Here is a 21337-nt window from a genome sequence, read left to right as displayed (position 1 = left end):
ATTTTATGAAAGAATTTCTTTGATAGTCTTCGTACTGTTTTCAAAGATGAACTAACGTTTAGTTTATTTATGCTACGTAGTTGTTGACGTTCAGGACGTTCAACATGCGCTCTATCGTTACGATAGAGAGAGAGTGTATCACGGTTTCACTTTGCAGTAAGAGTAAATCGATTCTGACGTTTTGTTCATTCTTTCTTAGCTTAAATGTTTTAAATTCTATTTTAAAGGAACTTTTTATTTGAAAAACCTTTCAGTTTTTTCCTTTAGTCAAATAACATGTTTTTTTGACGAAATATAATTGGGCTCTTCTCTTAGGTGCGAAATCAAGAGAGAAAGAGAGAGAGAGATAGAGACGGAGGGAGAGAGAGGAGAGAAAACGTTCCGTTCAAGCGGGTAACGTTGTTCTCGAGTTACTCTCGTCCCTAGTCGCTGTACGGGGAGGAAGGATAAAACGTTTTTAGTTTTTTATTCTCGTCCCCAGGCTATGTGCGGTGAGAGATTGAAAAGGTAGTTATATGAACTAGTGTTTAGTCTCTTTCCCAGCCACTGATTTTTTTATCTTAAAATTTGTTTTCTGTTTTTTGCTGGTATTAATGAGCTTGCATTATACGACTGATTTCGCAATTACTACCTTTTAATGAAGGGTAGAATTGCGTGTTAAAGGTAGATTACTACCTTTTAATGAAGGGTAGAATTGCGTGTTAAAGGTAGAAATCAGTAAAAGTTTCGATTTCAGTGAAATAAGTGCAAAACAGAAAATCGAAGTGATAAAGTGATATGCGCAAAGTGTTACAGTGTTGCGTCCGAGGGTTCGTCTGTTCGTGCCTGTCGTTCACCTAGTCCGGGACCTCTTGCATGCTCCCAAGCCCAGGGGAGAAGTAATGTCAAACGACTTATGGGTTCGAGAGGCCTTGATCAACGAACAGACGTTTTCCCTCTATGGTATCGGGTGTATCTTACCAAGATCTCCCCTACCATAAGACGAGAGAGACGTTTCTCCTCATCATCCGAAGGCTTTTCGCATAAGAAACCTGTCACAAGGTTTCGAAGCCCTTAAGCGAAAGTCAGTCCTTTCAGGACAGGTCCAGCGTCCTGATTACAACCATTAGGACAGCTCTGACCCTATGCAGTCATCGGATAACTGCTCGCCGCCTAACAAAAGCGTAACACAGACTCCGAGAGTCTTTTTTTGTTGGCAAAGTGTTGCGGTCACAGACGTTACCCTCGTCTCTTACCACAACCATTTCCGTTGATCCTTAATGGGTTGTATGGCAAGACATGCAGTATATGCTTGCCTCCCTTATGGAAGACTATTCTGCCGATTAGTCCGTTGAGTCTAGCCGTTTATCTCATCGATATCCTGGCTTTCAGCCAACCTAACGTTCCTTTGTGCTTACTGTTGACGTTGGCGTAGCTTAGTCACGTCAGTCAGGTTGTTTAGAACCACACTCGATGCGGTCTCGTGTGGTTTTTCAGCCGCATTTGGACGTTAGGCCACTTGCTGATGCTCCTGTTGACGTTCAAGACGTTCACTAACAATCGGAGTTGACTTGTTTTGACGTTGTGCGTCAACCTCCGCATTCTAGAGTTGTTTTGACTGCTCAGTCTAGGCAGTCAAAGCAGTCTCGAGTGGACGCTGTGCGTCCTCACGCACCTGTTGTGGTTGACAGTTCAGTTGTTGACAGTTCACAGACTGTCAAGCAGTTACATGACGTTGCGTTCTGGTCCGCTACTAATGCACCAGTGAGTGTGGACTCTGCTTGTAAAGCATTGCCACCACGGTAGGTCTCTCCCTTGCTTGAGACTCAGCTTTTATGGGACAAGGTTCCTGTAGATGAGGAAGTTGCTGTTCCCCCTCCTACTGATATTCCCTTGAGGACTCTGTCAGATGGAGAGGAGCCTAAAGCTGCTTAGCCCCCTATGGACTTTAATTAAATCATGATGATTTTTTTAAGGATCTTTGTCCGGATCTTTTTGTAACTGCTGCTCCTCGTTCGCCTAAACGTCAGAGCTTACACTAGGCCTAGCTACTTCGAAGCCGTTGTTTTTTAGCTAGTGCTCTCTCGCTCTCCTAGAAAGCTTTACGTTGGCTAGGCGACTGGTTTTTCACCAGGAGGAGTTTGGGGGATACAGCCTTTGCTTTCCCTTCTTTTAAACTGGTTTATAGAGCGAGAGTCTGATATGACACGAGAGAAGTTCTCGGCTTGGGAGTTCATGCCTCTGCCCAGATAGACTTCTCAATTCTCGTAGCCTCTCCCTGGCGCCTGGCCAGGAGACGCTCCAAGTTTACAGGTCAACCTCACAGCTGTTTTCGAGCCTTTGAAGTTTTGCTGTACAATTATGTCATGCATAACAAGGCTTTCAGGGATGGTAAGCGGTACCTCCTCAGTCGCTAACCCCGTCTGTTGCCGCACCTGCTCCCGTAGACCCTAAATGGGCTTTGCTGCAAGACATGCAGTCCAAGCTTGCGTCCTTGATAGAGGACTTTAATGCGGAGAAGGTTGCTACCGAACCTTCTGGCCAACAACCTTCCAACCGGTCGGTTGTGCGCCCTGTTGACGCTGAGGTAACCTACTCGCGTCTGCCAGTTGAGGTGGTTCCTCCACCTATGCGACCCAGTGTGGGTTGCCAGCCGCACGTTGACGTTAAGCGACGCTCAGAGGTGGTTGTTGACGTTCAGGACGTTCAACAACCAGCAGAGGTGACTTGTTTTGACGCAGTGCGTCAACCTCAGCAACCCGGTAGGGTGTTGACTGCACAACCCAGACGGTCTAGACAGTCTCGGGTTGACGCTGTGCTTCCTCGCGCACCCATGGTTGTTGACAGTTCACAGACTGTGCAGCAGTTCCATGATGTTGTGTCCGGCTCCGTCACGCATGCACCAGTGCGACCGGACTCAGCGAGCCAGACGTTGCCCACTCCGTTGCCGTTTCCTCATCAGTTTTCGGATGAGGAACCCTCTGATGAGGACGTTGCTGAACAACAAGACGATCAGCCCCCAGAATAGATCAAGCCCTGCTATCCATCCAGAAGATGCTGAAGAAGGAACGCTGCTCAGTCAGGCTGTGGATGAGTCTGGTAGGGACGCTGTCATCCGTGGAACATTTTGTGTCACTAGGAAGACTACACCTCTGTCCTCTTCAATACCATCTAGCTTTTCACTGGAAAAAGGACAAGACGCTAGAAGCGGTCTCGATCCCGGTTTCCGAAAAGATAAAGTCTTGTCTGACTTGGTGGAAGGACAATATCAACCTAAGAGAGGGTCTTCCCCTGGCTGTTCAGACTCCCAACCACGTTCTCTTCTCGGACGCATCGGACGTGGGCTGGGGCGCGACACTAGACGGTCGGGAATGCTCAGGACTGTGGAACTCGAGTCAGAGGAGCATGCATATCAACTGCAAGGAGCTGTTGGCAGTACATCTGGCCTTGAAAAGCTTCAAGTCTCTCCTTCGAGGCAAAGTGGTGGAAGTTAACTCGGACATCACCACGGCCTTGGCGTACATCTCCAAACAAGGAGGTACCCACTCACTGACGTTGTACGAGATCGCAGGGACCTGCTCATCTGGTCAAAAGGTCAAGACATCTCCCTAGTAACGAGGTTCATCCTAGGCGACTTGAACGTCATAGCAGATTGTCTCAGTCGGAAAGGGCAAGTAATTCCAACCGAATGGACCCTCCACAAGGATGTGTGCAAGAGACTTTGGCCCACTTGGGGTAAAACCATCCATAGATCTCTTTGCAACCTCGCTGACCAAGAGGCTTCCAATCTATTGCTCTCCAGTCCCGGACCCAGCAGCAATACATATAGATACTTTCCTCCTAGATTGGTCACATCTGGATCTCTACGCATTCCCACCGTTCAAGATTGTCAACAAGGTACTGCAGAAGTTCGCCTCTCACGAAGGGACAAGGTTGACGTTAGTTGCTTCCCTCTGGCCCGCGAGAGAATGGTTCACCGAGATACTTCGATGGTTAGTAGACGTTCCCAGTAGTCTTCCTCTAAGGGTAGACCTTCTACGTCAGCCACACGTAAAGAAGGTACTCCAAAGCCTCCACGCTCTTCGTCTGACTGCCTTCAGACTATCGAAAGACTCTCGAGAGCTAGAGGCTTTTCGAAGGAAGCAGCCAGTGCGATTGCTAGAGCAAGGAGAGCGTCTTCCATTAGAGTCTACCAATCGAAGTGGGAAGTCTTCCGAGACTGGTGCAAGTCAGTTTCTGTATCCTCGACCAGTACCTCTGTAGCTCAAATAGCTGTTTTTCTCTTATACCTGAGAAAAGGACGATCCCTTTCAGCTCCCACTATCAAGGGCTACAGAAGCATGTTGGCATCGGTCTTCCGGCATAGAGGCTTAGATCTTTCCAAACATAAAGATCTGCAAGACCTCCTTAAGTCTTTTGAGACCACCAAGGAGCGTCGTTTGGCTACCCCTGGATGGAATTTAGACGTGGTACTAAGATTCTTCATGTCAGACAGGTTGGAGCCGTTACAATCAGCCTCCCTGAAAGATCTCACTCTTAAGACTCTTTTCCTGGTATGCTTAGCCTCGGCTAAAAGAGTCAGTGAGATTCATGCCTTCAGCAAGAACATCGGATTTTCGTCAGAAAAAGCCACTTGTTCGCTACAACTTGGTTTTCTAGCCAAAAATGAGCTGCCTTCTCGGCCTTGGCCTAAATCTTTTGATATCCCCAGCTTATCGGAGATCGTAGGCAATGAACTAGAAAGAGTCTTATGCCCTGTTAGAGCTCTTAAGTTCTATTTAAAGCGTACTAAACCTTTACAAGGCCAATCTGAAGCTTTATGGTGTTCAGTTAAGAAACCATCCTTGCCTATGTCAAAGAATGCTTGGTCAGACTTTATCAGATTGTTAATACGAGAAGCTCATTCACATCTGAGTGAGGAAGACCGAACTTTGCTTAAGGTGAAGACGCACGAAGTTAGAGCTGTAACAACTTCCGTGGCCTTTAAGCAAAATATATCTCTGCAAAGTATAATGGACGCAACCTATTGGAGAAGCAAGTCAGTGTTCGCGTCATTTTACTTGAAAGATGTCCAGTCTCTTTACAAGAACTGCTACACACTAGGACCATTCGTAGCAGCGAGTGCAGTAGTGGGTGAGGGCTCAACCACTACAATTCCCTAATTCCTTATCCTTTTAATCTGTCTCTTGAAATGTTGTTTTTTTATGGGTTGTCCGGAAGGCTAAGAAGCCTTTCGCATCCTGGTTGATTTGGCGGGTGGTCAAAGTCATTTCTTGAGAGCGCCTAGATTAGGGGTTTGATGAGGTCCTGTTGTATGGGTTGCAACCCTTGATACTTCAGATCCTAGGGGTCGATCAGCATCCTAAGAGGATCGCGAGGCTCCGTAAGGAAGACGTACTTAAAAGGCAGAGTAATTGTTCAAGTCGACTTCCTTACCAGGTACCTATTTATTTTGTTTTTGTTATTTGGATAACTTCTAAAATGAAATAAAAACTCTTAGCTCATAAAAGTGTAAACATATATTGCTGGTCTCTACCCACCCTCCTGGGTGTGAATCAGCTATATAATCACCGGCTAAGTTAAATATTGAAAAATGTTATTTTGATAATAAAATAAATTTTTGAATATACTTACCCGGTGATTATAAATTAAATGACCCTCCCTTCCTCCCCAATAGAGACGCAGTGGGACGAGGAGAAAATTGAGTCTTTGTTTACATTGAGTACTGGGTATCTGGATGACAGATGGCGCTGTTGGGCACACCCGCAACCTGTGTAGCGATCGCTGGCGAGTTTTTACCGTAGAGTTGTCTGTCGGGCAACAGAGTAGCAGCTATATAATCACCGGGTAAGTATATTCAAAAATTTATTTTATTATCAAAATAACATTTTTTCAATATTTAACTTAGCCGGTGATTATATAGCTGCTACTCTGTTGCCCGACAGACAACTCTACGGTAAAAACTCGCCAGCGATCGCTACACAGGTTGCGGGTGTGCCCAACAGCGCCATCTGTCGTCCAGATACCCAGTACTCAATGTAAACAAAGACTCAATTTTCTCTCTGTCGAGCTATCGACAAGACGTACTTACTCGCTGTTGCTAAACTGGAGTTTTTTTCACAACTAATTGGTGAAGTACTTTATTCTAGTTTTGAGCTTTCGCTATGCAGGTGTTTTATCTTCATCTTAAATCTTGAACTCGTTTTGGATAGATTTAATTATGGTGACAAAGAGAGTATGGACTTTCTTTCACTTTTAAATGGCCGACCCTTCCCTTAGACGGAAGTGTGTTTAGGCTTTTAGTAATTATCTTATCACGTTATAGATTTTCCTCTATATATTTTATATCTCTCCGCCTTTATTAGGCCTCTTCGATTAACTTTCCATTTATTATAAACATATAAAAATAAATTTTAATGTTTTGTTTATATAGACCTTTCCTGAGAGTAGGCGGTCCTAACTTGGAAACCGAAGTTAATCAACGTTGAGCCCTTTATATCGTAATTAGCTTTTAAAGAGCTAAGGATTTAAAACTTTTTAAATGTAATATTTTATGAAAGAATTTCTTTGATAGTCTTTGTACTGTTTTCAAAGATGAACTAACGTTTAGTTTATTCATGCTACGCAGTTGTTGACGTTCAGGACGTTCAACATGCGCTCTATCGTTACGATAGAGAGAGAGTGTATCACGGTTTCACTTTGCAGTAAGAGTAAATCGATTCTGACGTTTTGTTCATTCTTTCTTAGCTTAAATGTTTTAAATTCTATTTTAAAGGAACTTTTTATTTGAAAAACCTTTCAGTTTTTTCCTTTAGTCAAATAACATGTTTTTTTGACGAAATATAATTGGGCTCTTCTCTTAGGTGCGAAATCAAGAGAGAAAGAGAGAGAGAGAGATAGAGACGGAGGGAAAGAGAGGAGAGAAAACGTTCCGTTCAAGCGGGTAACGTTGTTCTCGAGTTACTCTCGTCCCTAGTCGCTGTACGGGGAGGAAGGATAAAACGTTTTTAGTTTTTTATTCTCGTCCCCAGGCTATGTGCGGTGAGAGATTGAAAAGGTAGTTATATGAACTAGTGTTTAGTCTCTTTCCCAGCCACTGATTTTTTTATCTTAAAATTTGTTTTCTGTTTTTTGCTGGTATTAATGAGCTTGCATTATACGACTGATTTCGCAATTACTACCTTTTAATGAAGGGTAGAATTGCGTGTTAAAGGTAGAAATCAGTAAAAAATTTCGATTTCAGTGAAATAAGTGCAAAACAGAAAATCGAAGTGATAAAGTGATATGCGCAAAGTGTTACAGTGTTGCGTCCGAGGGTTCGTCTGTTCGTGCCTGTCCTTCACCTAGTCCGGGACCTCTTGCATGCTCCCAAGCCCAGGGGAGAAGTAATGTCAAACGACTTATGGGTTCGAGAGGCCTTGATCAACGAACAGACGTTTTCCCTCTATGGTATCGGGTGTATCTTACCAAGATCTCCCCTACCATAAGACGAGAGAGACGTTGTTTCTCCTCGTCATCCGAAGGCTTTTCGCATAAGAAACCTGTCACAAGGTTTCGAAGCCCTTAAGTGAAAGTCAGTCCTTTCAGGACAGGTCCAGCGTCCTGGTTACAACCATTAGGACAGCTCTGACCCTATGCAGTCATCGGATAACTGCTCGCCGCCTAACAAAAGCGTAACACAGACTCCGAGTCTTTTTTTGTTGGCAAAGTGTTGCGGTCACAGACGTTACCCTCGTCTTTTACCACAACCATTTCCGTTGATCCTTAATGGGTTGTATGGCAAGACATGCAGTATATGCTTGCCTCCCTTATGGAAGACTATTCTGCCGATTAGTCCGTTGAGTAGCCGTTTATCTCATCGATATCCTGGCTTTCAGCCAACCTAACGTTCCTTTGTGCTTACTGTTGACGTTGGCGTAGCTTAGTCACGTCAGTCAGGTTGTTTAGAACCACACTCGATGCGGTCTCGTGTGGTTTTTCAGCCGCATTTGGACGTTAGGCCACTTGCTGATGCTCCTGTTGACGTTCAAGACGTTCACTAACAATCGGAGTTGACTTGTTTTGACGCTGTGCGTCAACCTCCGCATTCTAGAGTTGTTTTGACTGCTCAGTCTAGGCAGTCAAAGCAGTCTCGAGTGGACGCTGTGCGTCCTCACGCACCTGTTGTGGTTGACAGTTCAGTTGTTGACAGTTCACAGACTGTCAAGCAGTTACATGACGTTGCGTTCTGGTCCGCTACTAATGCACCAGTGAGTGTGGACTCTACTTGTAAAGCATTGCCACCACGGTAGGTCTCTCCCTTGGCTTGAGACTCAGCTTTTATCGGACAAGGATTCTGTAGATGAGGAAGTTGCTGTTCCCCCTCCTACTGATATTCCCTTGAGGACTCTGTCAGATGGAGAGGACCCTAAAGCTGCTTAGCCTCCTATGGACTTTAATTAAATCATGATGATTTTTTTTAAGGATCTTTGTCCGGATCTTTTTGTAACTGCTGCTCCTCGTTCGCCTAAACGTCAGAGCTTACACTAGGCCTAGCTACTTCGAAGCCGTTGTTTTTTAGCTAGTGCTCTCTCGCTCTCCTAGAAAGCTTTACGTTGGCTAGGCGACTGGTTTTTCACCAGGAGGAGTTTGGGGGATACAGCCTTTGCTTTCCCTTCTTTTAAACTGGTTTATAGAGCGAGAGTCTGATATGACACGAGAGAAGTTCTCGGCTTGGGAGTTCATGCCTCTGCCCAGATAGACTTCTCAATTCTCGTAGACTCTCCCTGGCGCCTGGTCAGGAGACGCTCCAAGTTGTTTACAGGTCAACTTCACAGCTGTTTTCGAGCCTTTGAAGTTTTGCTGTACAATTATGTCATGCATAACAAGGCTTTCAGGGATGGTAAGCGGTACCGCCTCAGTCGCTAACCCCGTCTGTTGCCACACCTGCTCCCGTAGACCCTAAATAGGCTTTGCTGCAAGACATGCAGTCCAAGTTTGCGTCCTTGATAGAGGACTTTAATGCGGAGAAGGTTGCTACCGAACCTTCTGGCCAACAACCTTCCAACCGGTCGGTTGTGCGCCCTGTTGACGCTGAGGTAACCTACTCGCGTCTGCCAGTTGAGGTGGTTCCTCCACCGATGCGACCCAGTGTGGGTTGCCAGCCGCACGTTGACGTTAAGCGACGCTCGGAGGTGGTTGTTGACGTTCAGGACGTTCAACAACCAGCAGAGGTGACTTGTTTTGACGCAGTGCGTCAACCTCAGCAACCCGGTAGGGTGTTGACTGCACAACCCAGACGGTCTAGACTGTCTCGGGTTGACGCTGTGCTTCCTCGCGCACCCATGGTTGTTGACAGTTCACAGACTGTGCAGCAGTTCCATGATGTTGCGTCCGGCTTCGTCACGCATCCACCAGTGCGACCGGACTCAGCGAGCCAGACGTTGCCCACTCCGTTGCCGTTTCCTCATCAGTTTTCGGATGAGGAACCCTTTGATGAGGACGTTGCTGAACAACAAGACGATCAGCCCCCACAATAGATCAAGCCCTGCTATCCATCCAGAAGATGCTGAAGAAGGAACGCTGCTCAGTCAGGCTGTGGATGAGTCTGGTAGGGACGCTGTCATCCGTGGAACAATTTGTGTCACTAGGAAGACTACACCTCCGTCCTCTTCAATACCATCTAGCTTTTCACTGGAAAAAGGACAAGACGCTAGAAGCGGTCTCGATCCCGGTTTCCGAAAAGATAAAGTCTTGTCTGACTTGGTGGAAGGACAATATCAACCTAAGAGAGGGTCTTCCCCTGGCTGTTCAGACTCCCAACCACGTTCTCTTCTCGGACGCATCGGACGTGGGCTGGGGCGCGACACTAGACGGTCGGGAATGCTCAGGACTGTGGAACTCGAGTCAGAGGAGCATGCATATCAACTGCAAGGAGCTGTTGGCAGTACATCTGGCCTTGAAAAGCTTCAAGTCTCTCCTTCGAGGCAAAGTGGTGGAAGTTAACTCGGACATCACCACGGCCTTGGCGTACATCTCCAAACAAGGAGGTACCCACTCACTGACGTTGTACGAGATCGCAAGGGACCTGCTCATCTGGTCAAAAGGTCAAGACATCTCCCTAGTAACGAGGTTCATCCTAGGCGACTTGAACGTCATAGCAGATTGTCTCAGTCGGAAAGGGCAAGTAATTCCAACCGAATGGACCCTCCACAAGGATGTGTGCAAGAGACTTTGGGCCACTTGGGGTAAAACCATCCATAGATCTCTTTGCAACCTCGCTGACCAAGAGGCTTCCAATCTATTGCTCTCCAGTCCCGGACCCAGCAGCAATACATATAGATGCTTTCCTCCTAGATTGGTCACATCTGGATCTCTACGCATTCCCACCGTTCAAGATTGTCAACAAGGTACTGCAGAAGTTCGCCTCTCACGAAGGGACAAGGTTGACGTTAGTTGCTTCCCTCTGGCCCGTGAGAGAATGGTTCACCGAGATACTTCGATGGTTAGTAGACGTTCCCAGTAGTCTTCCTCTAAGGGTAGACCTTCTACGTCAGCCACACGTAAAGAAGGTACTCCAAAGCCTCCACGCTCTTCGTCTGACTGCCTTCAGACTATCGAAAGACTCTCGAGAGCTAGAGGCTTTTCGAAGGAAGCAGCCAGTGCGATTGCTAGAGCAAGGAGAGCTTCTTCCATTAGAGTCTACCAATCGAAGTAGGAAGTCTTCCGAGACTGGTGCAAGTCAGTTTCTGTATCCTCGACCAGTACCTCTGTAGCTCAAATAGCTGTTTTTCTCTTATACCTGAGAAAAGGACGATCCCTTTCAGCTCCCACTATCAAGGGCTACAGAAGCATGTTGGTATCGGTCTTCCGGCATAGAGGCTTAGATCTTTCCAATCATAAAGATCTGCAAGACCTCCTTAAGTCTTTTGAGACCACCAAGGAGTGTCGTTTGGCTACCCCTGGATGGAATTTAGACGTGGTACTAAGATTCTTCATGTCAGACAGGTTGGAGCCGTTACAATCAGCCTTCCTGAAAGATCTCACTCTTAAGACTCTTTTCCTGGTATGCTTAGCCTCGGCTAAAAGAGTCAGTGAGATTCATGCCTTCAGCAAGAACATCGGATTTTCGTCAGAAAAAGCCACTTGTTCGCTACAACTTGGTTTTCTAGCCAAAAATGAGCTGCCTTCTCGGCCTTGGCCTAAATCTTTTGATATCCCCAGCTTATCGGAGATCGTAGGCAATGAACTAGAAAGAGTCTTATGCTCTGTTAGAGCTCTTAAGTTCTATTTAAAGCGTACTAAACCTTTACAAAGCCAATCTGAAGCTTTATGGTGTTCAGTTAAGAAACCATCCTTGCCTTTGTCAAAGAATGCTTGGTCAGACTTTATCAGATTGTTAATACGAGAAGCTCATTCACATCTGAGTGAGGAAGACCGAACTTTGCTTAACCCTGGATAGGTACGCTCCTCGGACACCCCTTTAAGGGTATACTCGGACGCGAACGACCCCGACGCCAAAAAAATTTTTTGAAAAATCAGTATTTGCAGTAACCTCCTTTTTTCTTTTGCCAAAAAAACTTCAATGAATGCTTAAAACAACTGTAAAGATAAATACTACTCATCTGCAGAAAAACTATTTATTATAAATATTTTAAAAAATTAAGTAGAGAAAAAAAAAGACCTGACATAAAAATTCATAAAAAAAAGTTTATACATATATACACAAATCCTTTTAGGAATTGATTCTTGAATGTTTAGGACACATCTTGATGTATTTTGGATGAAGTCAGACCCATGGAGGTGAAGATCTGAAATGAAAAAAAAAGGGTAACTTTTTTTGGCCAAAAAAATTTGTCCAAATTTCATGAATTTTTTTGGGTACCCAAATGAAATAGGAAGTGGCTAATTTTTTTAGGGAATAAACATATGTTATCCTAAAATAGAAATATGTAAAAAAATCTCCATTATTTTGTAAATTACATTTATATCAGGGGCCATATCTAAAGGTAATTTTTTGAGTACTTAGAAATTTTGTAAAAAAATACATATATTTAATATATAATATGATATTTATGCAGGTAAAAATATACCAAAATATCACAAATTCTATAGGGAACAAGAATATATATAGATAGGGCAGCTTACGCTTCGGATATGTCCACAAAATGGCCGCCAACCACACTGACTCAGACTCCCTAATCTGCCACTTGAAATGTAGGAAGGGTATGTCAATTTCAAGGTGTTATTTACTAATCTAATTATTATTGGATATGCATAAAAATTGTATGGTGGGTTGCTGGATAATTGTCGATTATTTTACGACTATAAAATTAAAATTCTGACCCAAAAAAATTTTTTTGAAGGTAAATAAAATCGAAAAAAAAAAATGTAAAACAATATAATATTTTAGCTAAAAAAATTTGATGTTCAATCAAAAAAGAAGTAAACAAAATTTTCCGACAAATAAACATCTAGAGGAATCATTACTCTGTGATAGTTCCTTAGTACATAGTAATTTTGAAAGAATTGGGAAAAAACGAAAAAATGGCAATCACCGGAAAATCGAACACATACCTATATATACGCCATATCTGGCTAAAAAAAAGATAGGCATGGGTAGCCTGATCATCTAGAAACACTTTCCAACACTATAAAAATATAAGTTTTGCGACACTACTTGCCAATTCCTTACGGTAACATGACTAAGCAAAAAAATGCAAAACAAATAAAAAGGGGCACTCGCAGAAAAATGGCTAACATTCTAATATACGGCATTTCAGAAAAAAATAAATTCAGCCACGTGCTAGGCAAACCATCAAGGCACATTTTCCGACAAATAAACATCTAAATGAATCATTACTCTGTGATAGTTCCTTAGTACGTAGTAATTTTGAAAGAAATGGGAAAAAACGAAAAAATGGCAATCACAGGAAAATCGAACACATACCTATATATACGCCATATCTGGCTAAAAAAAAAAGATAGGCATGGGTAGCCAGATCATCTAGAAACACTTTCCAACACTATAAAATTATAAGTTTTGCGACACTACTTGCCAATTCCTTACGGTAACATGACTAAGCAAAAAAATGCAAAACAAATAAAAAGGGGCACTCGTGGAAAAATGGCCATTCCAATATACGGCATTTCAGAAAAAAAAAATTTCAGCCATGTGCTAGGCAAACCATCAAGGCACATTTTCCGACAAATAAACATATAAATGAATCATTACTCTGTGATAGTTCCTTAGTACGTAGTAATTTTGAAAGAAATGGGAAAAAACGAAAAAATGGCAATCACAGGAAAATCGAACACATACTTATATATACGCCATATCTGGCTAAAAAAAAAATAGGCATGGGTAGCCAGATCATCTAGAAACACTTTCCAACACTATAAAAATATAAGTTTTGCGACACTACTTGCCAATTCCTTACGGTAACATGACTAAGCAAAAAAATGCAAAACAAATAAAAAGGGGCACTCGCGGAAAAATGCCCAACATCCTAATATACTGCATCTCAGATAAAAAAAAAAGACATGCACGTGTTAGCCCAACCATCAAGGCACACTTTCTAACACATAAACATGAAAAAAAAATCAATAATATACGGCAATTCCTTACTACGTAGTAAATTTTTACAAATATTAAAAAAAAACAGAAATTGGCAACCGCAGTTAAATACCCAATATACCAATAACTACGTCGTATCTGACAAAAACAAAATCACGCATGGGTAGCCAGATCATCTAGACACACTTTCCAACACTAAAAAAAGCAAAAGTTTCACGACACTATTTGGCAATATCATACGGAAAAATGACTTGGCAAAAAAATTAAAAAAAATGAAAAAGGGGCACTCGCGGTAAAATGCCCGACATTCTAATATACGGCATCTCAGATAAAAAAAAAGACATGCACGTGTTAGCCCAACCATCAAGGCACAGTTTCTAACACATAAACATGAAAAAAAAATGAATAATATACAGCAATTCCTTACTACGTAGTAATTTTTACAAATATTGAAAAAAAACAGAAATTGGTAACCGCAGTTAAATACCCAATATACCAATAACTACGTCGTATCTGACAAAAACAAAGTCACGCATGGGTAGCCAGATCATCTAGACACACTTTCCAACACTAAACAAGCAAAAGTTTTACGACACTATTTGGCAATATCTTACGGAAAAATGACTTGGCAAAAAAATGAAAAAAAATGAAAAAGGGGCACTCGCGGTAAAATGGTCCTCGTGGCGATGAACGATATTTTAACTAAAAAAAAAATCATGCACATGGTAGCCAAACAATCCACCAAGACTTTCCACAACTGATAACCTATACAAGTTGCACCAATTTACGACAATTTCATAATACGTAATAACTTTGATAATTAGGCAAACTACCTTAGAAGGGTAAACTCGGTCGCGCTCGACCCCGACGCGTCTCAGAAATCGGGGAAGGAGTACAGCTACAGCAATGCACATCTGGACACTACTAGAGCGTGTAGGGGAGACACCTCCTGCAGGTCGATCACCCGCAAATTCAGTCACGGGGGTGAGTCACGTGAGAAAAACCTGTTTTTTTTTGACGCTCGGGGTCGCGAACGACCCACCGTACCTATCCAGGGTTAAGGTGAAGACGCACGAAGTTAGAGCTGTAACAACTTCCGTGGCCTTTAAGCAAAATATATCTCTGCAAAGTATAATGGACGCAACCTATTGGAGAAGCAAGTCAGTGTTCGCGTCATTTTACTTGAAAGATGTCCAGTCTCTTTACAAGAACTGCTACACACTGGGACCATTCGTAGCAGCGAGTGCAGTAGTGGGTGAGGGCTCAACCACTACAATTCCCTAATTCCATACCCTTTTAATCTTTCTCTTGAAATGTTTTTATTGTTGTTTTTTGGGTTGTCCGGAAGGCTAAGAAGCCTTTCGCATCCTGGTTGATTTGGCGGGTGGTCAAAGTCATTTCTTGAGAGCGCCTAGATTAGGGGTTTTGATGAGGTCCTGTTGTATGGGTTGCAACCCTTGATACTTCAGATCCTAGGGGTCGATCAGCATCCTAAGAGGATCGCGAGGCTCCGTAAGGAAGACGTACTTAAAAGGCAGAGTAATTGTTCAAGTCGACTTCCATACCAGGTACCTATTTATTTTGTTTTTGTTATTTGGATAACTTCTAAAATGAAATAAAAACTCTTAGCTCATAAAAGTGTAAACATATATTGCTGGTCTCTACCCACCCCCCTGGGTGTGAATCAGCTATATAATCACCGGCTAAGTTAAATATTGAAAAATGTTATTTTGATAATAAAATAAATTTTTGAATATACTTACCCGGTGATTATAAATTAAAGGACCCTCCCTTCCTCCCCAATAGAGACGCAGTGGGACGAGGAGAAAATTGAGTCTTTGTTTACATTGAGTACTGGGTATCTGGACGACAGATGGCGCTGTTGGGCACATCCGCAACCTGTGTAGCGATCGCTGGCGAGTTTTTACCGTAGAGTTGTCTGTCGGGCAACAGAGTTGCAGCTATATAATCACCAGGTAAGTATATTCAAAAATTTATTTTATTATCAAAATAACATTTTAAATAAGTCAGTGTGTGTTTTAAACTCTACAGTATATAGCATATAAAAAAGATATTAGATTAAGGCAATGATTGTTTGGAACATACACACACACATATATACATATTCATACAGATAATTCATATATAACTATAAAAAGACCAATTTCAACCTTTTCAACATAAAAACATTTGCTCCAATGTTGAACTTTTGATGTTGAACTTTTGAAGTTCTACTGATTCAACTACCCGATTAGGAAAATCATTCCACAACTTGGTCACAGTCGGAATAGAAGTTCTAGAATACTGTGTAGTATTGAGCCTCATGATGGAGAAGGCCTGACTATTAGAATTAATTGCATGCCTAGTATTACGAACATGATGGAACTGCCCAGGGAGATCTGAATGTAAAGGATGGTCAGAATTATGAAAAATCTTGCTCAACATGCATAATGAACTAATTAAATGACGGTGCCAAAGATTAATATCTAGATCAGGAATAAGAAATTTAATAGACCGTAAGTTCCTGTTCAACAAATTAAGATGAGAATCAGTAGCTGAAAACTAGACAGAAGATCAATACTCGAAACAAGGTAGAATGGAAGAATTAAAACACTTCTTCTGAAAAGATTGATCACCGAAAATCTCAAAAAACTTTCTCAAGAAGCCAATCTTTTGTGCAATTGAAGAATACACAGACCTAACGTGTTTCTCAAAAGTAAATTTGCTGTTGAGAATCACACATAAAATTCTAAAAAAGCCAAAAAAAGTTCAAGAAACATTATCAATGCTGAGATCAGGATGTTGAGGAGCCACTGTCCTTGACCTACTTACAATCATACTTTGAGTTTTGTTAGAATTCAACTTCATACCCCATAATTTGCACCATGCACTGATTTTAGCTAGATCTCTATTAAGGGATTCGGCAACCCCAGATCTACATTCAGGAAGTGGAATTGATGCAGAGAGAGTAGCATCATCTGCATATGCAACAAGCTTGTTTTCTAGGCCAAACCACATGTCATGTGTATATAGTATGAAAAGTAATAGGCCAAGAACACTACCCTGTGGAACACCAGATATCACATTCCTATACTCACTATGGTGACTATCAACAACTCTTTGAGATCTATTACTTAAGAATTCAATAACAATACTCAGAAACAACCCACCTGCTCCCAACTGTTTGAGTTTGAAACCAATGGCTTTATGATTAACATGGTCAAAGGCAGCACTAAAATCAAGGTCAATCATACGAAATTCCTGACCATAATCAAGGGATTTCTGTACAGCATTGGAGATTGTAAGAAGGGCATCACATGCTACAAGGCCTTTATGATAACCAAATTGCAAACTAGGGAACAGATGATTAACTTCGGAAAACCTGTTAAGATGTTTTGCCAAAAGATGTTCAAACACTTAGATAATATGGGAGTTATGGAAATTGGGTAGTAATCAGTTGGACATTTACATAGTGGAGTAACATTACCAATTCTCCAACAAGTGCTAAAAGCTCCTCTTCTTGCGTACTTGCGTAAAATAACAGATAACTTTGGAACTAAGAAATCTGCAGTCTTTATAAAAAACAAAGGAAAAATACCATTTGGATCTACACCTCCATAAGCATTAAGGTCCATCAACAGAGCTTTAATTTCAAGAAATCAAAAAGCTAAACTAGTTAGTTTAGCCTCAGAAAAACAGGAATGAGGAAATTCAAATGATTGTAGAAGATTTTGATACAGAAAGCAGAAATGTAAGACTAAAAATGAATGTGCGTAAAATTAAGATAATGTTTAATGAAAATGCAGAGACAACAAATAAGAGTTTTGGATGAGCCTCTAGAGATTGTTAGTGAATATACATACTTAGGACAGAGAGTAAGTGTTTCCCCAGGACATGAGACCAAAATTAAAAGATGGATAAGCTTGAGATGGAAAGCATTTGGTAAACACAGTAAGATTATGAAATGTAAAATGACACTCTCTAAAAAGAAAAGTATTTAATGAGATGGTCCTACTAGTATTAACTTGAGCATCGGAAACTTGTAGCCTTAGAACACAAGCTAGTTACAACTCGAGAAGCTATGAAAAGAATAATGATAGGAATAACCCTAGGAGACTGAAAAAGAGCAATATTGATACGTGAGTAAACTAAAGTAGAGGATGTTCTATCAACATGTAAGAAAAATAAATAAACATGGGCCATACATAGAATGAGAATGACAGATAATATATGGACATTAAAAACAAGAGAATGGGTCCCTAGAGATTTCTATTGCAAGCTATTCTGTGCCACTGTTGCTTATGTTGGTCTAAGTCATCTCGCCAGCGGGTTTTTTGTCTTCCTCGGTTTCGTGTATCCTCGGGGTGTCCAGAAGGTTGTTCGTGATGTCCATCGGTTGTCTGTCATCCTGGCAATGTGCCCCGCCCAGTTCCATTTGAGCTTGCTAATGGTTTTAAGGATATCCATTACTTTAGTTTTTTGACGTATCCATTTAGCTGTTTTTCTATCCTTCCATGTTAGATTTAGCATAATTCTCTCATGTGCCCTCTGCATTGTTCGTAATTTAAGGGAAAGCTTTTTTGTTAGATTCCAAGTTTCGGCCCCATAGGTGACAGTGGGGAGGATAATGGATGGACGAACTAAGAAACTTTGCTAGTATAAACTGACATAGGAAGACCATAAACAGATGAGAGTGGAAAGACATATCTGAGGCCTTTGTCCTGCTATGGACTAGTTAAGGCTAGTTAAAAAGGTGGAAAATTGTTTGACTTTTCAATAAGTTTTTTTAATTCCTTTCATAATTTAATGGATATGCTTGAGAATAGAATAGAATTGATAAATAAGGTTTGGTTAAATGATAAATGATCTACTTATTTTGGTGAAAGAAAACTGTAACATGAACGTAGAGAAAATGAAAGCTCCAGTAAATAAATGCAACTCAGTTGTAGGACTTCCAGCTCCTTTGGGGTTAAAGTTGAACTACTGTATTCAGAAGATGATTATCCTTTATTTAAAAAAAATGGAGGCAATTTTTCTATCATCACTCATTAACTAATTTTTGATGAGTAAGTTCATGTTTCACTTTTGACAGCGCTCAGATATAGTCCCATTTTAGAAAAAAAAAATGGAAGCACTGGCAGTTCTAGCAGATATTTTATGTCTCAATTTGTCATTTGTCATATATAAAATTATCTACCATCTATTTATTTTTTTTTTTATTTCTGTTAAATGTGTAGTGATTGTGTCTAAAAGGAATGCTATTTGTATCTAAAGAAATCATGTGAGTCTCTTTTTGCTATTTCAGAACCAACAATTGAAGAGTAGATATGTCTGTCCAAAGCCTAGAAATGTTCTCTATGAATGCAGATATGAAACATAAGCTTAACTTGGGTATATTTTCATTGCTTGGGCATTGTGTTCTAATATTTATAGCAGTATCCTTCTCATTCTAAAATTTTGTTTTTACTTCACTGTATAGTCAATACTATTTTTTCTGTGATTATTAAGACAATTTAACTTCTTTTCCAGAAAATAAACCACTTGTGAGCTTTGATGTATGGAGTATTGGTAAAAATCATATGCTGTATGATTTGAAGAAAATTCAGTGGTGCCTTGAACAGCTGTTGAATGATGAGCGTATAGACGGCATCAAAGACTTCTCTGATGATGAGAACCATCCAGTTAAGTTATTAGATGACATTACAACAGTTTTGTCATGATTTTGGTTATAAGGATTTATTTGCATTCTTATTCCCTAGCTAGAAACCTGTGATTTTATTCGTTATCTCTCCTGTGTTAATTCCAACAAGTGGATTTAGCAGGGCAGTGATGAAACTTTAAACTTGTTCTTATTTGAGGTAGAGCTTTTCTCCAAAACTGGACTGAATTTAGTTTGTAGATAAGCTCGGTTTGAATGTATGGATATGTATGTGCCTTTCCTACTTGTCTTTTTTTTGTGATGAACCAGTGTGTACTTATGTATGAAATACATGGTTGTTGATCTCTGTAAAGGTTAAGATTGATTGAATAAGAGAAATACAAGTTTGGGCCAAAGGCCGAATGTCAAAACTAAGTAACAAGGAGAAATAATTATCATTAGTAAGGCATCTAGTATAATCCAATTAATCTAAGGTCATAAACATTTATATTATCATAAATCAAATTAGTTTCCTATATAAAATCTGGAGGTCATTAAGAATAGAAAATTATTAGTTTGCAGTATCTGTAAAGGCTTATGAAATTCGAGAACTTGGGCAACTAATACTGCCGTATCAATGCTGTGTTCTAAGTTGAACATTTCTTCCAATTAATTTAAAAAAAGTGTATAGTAATACTTCTTGTATTGCTAACTTGAGGTTCAAGCTCCTCCCTTTTTCTTTCCCTAGGGGTTTTCTCTGTCTATTTCTTTCGTACTTGTTCTCAGCCTTTCCACCCCCCAAAATTTAAAATATTTAAAGAAGATTACCAAGGTTATCTGCCTTTAGAAGTAAATATTCTTCACATATAATCAATCATGTCAGTTGGCATATTAATAAAATATTTTGAAATATAGCAAAACTTACTAAAGTGTGGGTTATTAGCTAATCAGAATGAGGAAATGACATTATTATTTATTAGTAGCTACGCTTGAAGCTGCTTTCAAAATTAATTTTAGTATTTTTGGGAAGGAAATTAAGCAGTTATTCTAACTTTCTTCTTTAAAATGACAGTGCAACTGCCAAGCACAATTACCTTAAGTATGATTTTCTTATCTGAAAAGAATCAATCTTTTGTTCCTTTAGGTTGAAGTTTTGATCAAGATTACATATAGTGAACTGGGGAATGATGGAAAAGTTCCATACAACTGTGAGATTTATTTTCCTGTGATAATTTTCTTTATTAATGCAGATTTAATAAGCGAGAAACAGGCATAGCAGTCTATACCAAGGAATGAAGAGTAAACTCAGTTATACATTACTCATGCAATTTCAAAATGAAAACTTTACTTGATGATGATATGATTAAGTTGGTATCAACTATTTTCATCCCTTAGCAGACAAGGACTTCTGGGATCTATTTTCCCAATCATTCTGTCATTTTACAGGCAACTCCCTTTATCCTAGGCTTAATGTAATGTGGGAAATATAAGAAATGATGAATAAGCAGGTACTTTGGCTGAATTTATATAAGGTAAATAGTAACAAGTAAAAAATTTATTCTTGAAAGTCTTGAGTTAATTAAAATATCCAGATTTCCAATTTAATCTACGCTGCCATCAATCATTTTTTTTAGTAATTTTCTTATATGCCAACTATTTTCTCATCAGATCTGTTAAAATTTCAGCCTCATGTTACACAAAATAATTTAGATGAAAATTGGTTCTTATTTTGATCATATAACTTTTTTCTTTTGTTTTTAATTTTTTATCGAATGATGAAGAAAGTATGACTTTTTCCTATTTTATGATAGAGTTTAAGTGAAAGAGTCATAAGAATATTTTTATGAATAGAACTTACCTGGCAGTTTTATATATATATAGCTGAGTCTCCGACTGCGGCAGAATTTAATCGAAAATCGCGGCAACCGCCTTGTGGTGGTTGTGTGGTTAGATGGTTAACAACCCTTACAGGGTGGTACTTGGAATCATTCCCGTTTTCTGTTCCTCAGATTATCTCTGCCGGCCGGATCGACAACATCGTTGGTCCGCCTTTCAGAGTTTTTTCGGATCGCTTTCCCTTCATCGCCTTTTTGGACTTCGGTTTTGGTGAAGTACACTGTGTTGGGATTTGGCAATCGTGTTGTTTTTGTTTTTTTGTCTTTTTT

The 21337-nt window shown here is 40.6% G+C and overlaps 1 protein-coding gene across 1 annotated transcript in view; it reads left to right on the top strand.

Annotated features, from left to right (window-relative positions):
- JMJD4 (jumonji domain containing 4) overlaps positions 1 to 20963 on the top strand; it is a 60931-nt gene extending 39968 nt beyond the window's left edge. The window contains exon 8 of the mRNA XM_068360314.1: positions 19064 to 20963. Coding sequence (XP_068216415.1) covers positions 19064 to 19254 — 191 coding nt within the window. The 3' untranslated portion in view covers positions 19255 to 20963. The remainder of the gene's footprint in view (positions 1 to 19063) is intronic.
- Positions 20964 to 21337: the final 374 nt, after the last annotated feature.

This window comes from Palaemon carinicauda, chromosome 37 (genome assembly GCF_036898095.1).
Source record: "Palaemon carinicauda isolate YSFRI2023 chromosome 37, ASM3689809v2, whole genome shotgun sequence".
In the NCBI taxonomy this organism is placed as follows: domain Eukaryota; kingdom Metazoa; phylum Arthropoda; class Malacostraca; order Decapoda; family Palaemonidae; genus Palaemon; species Palaemon carinicauda.
The sequence above is the reverse complement of the archived record's forward strand: the minus strand, read 5'-3'. Positions and strand labels throughout refer to the sequence as shown.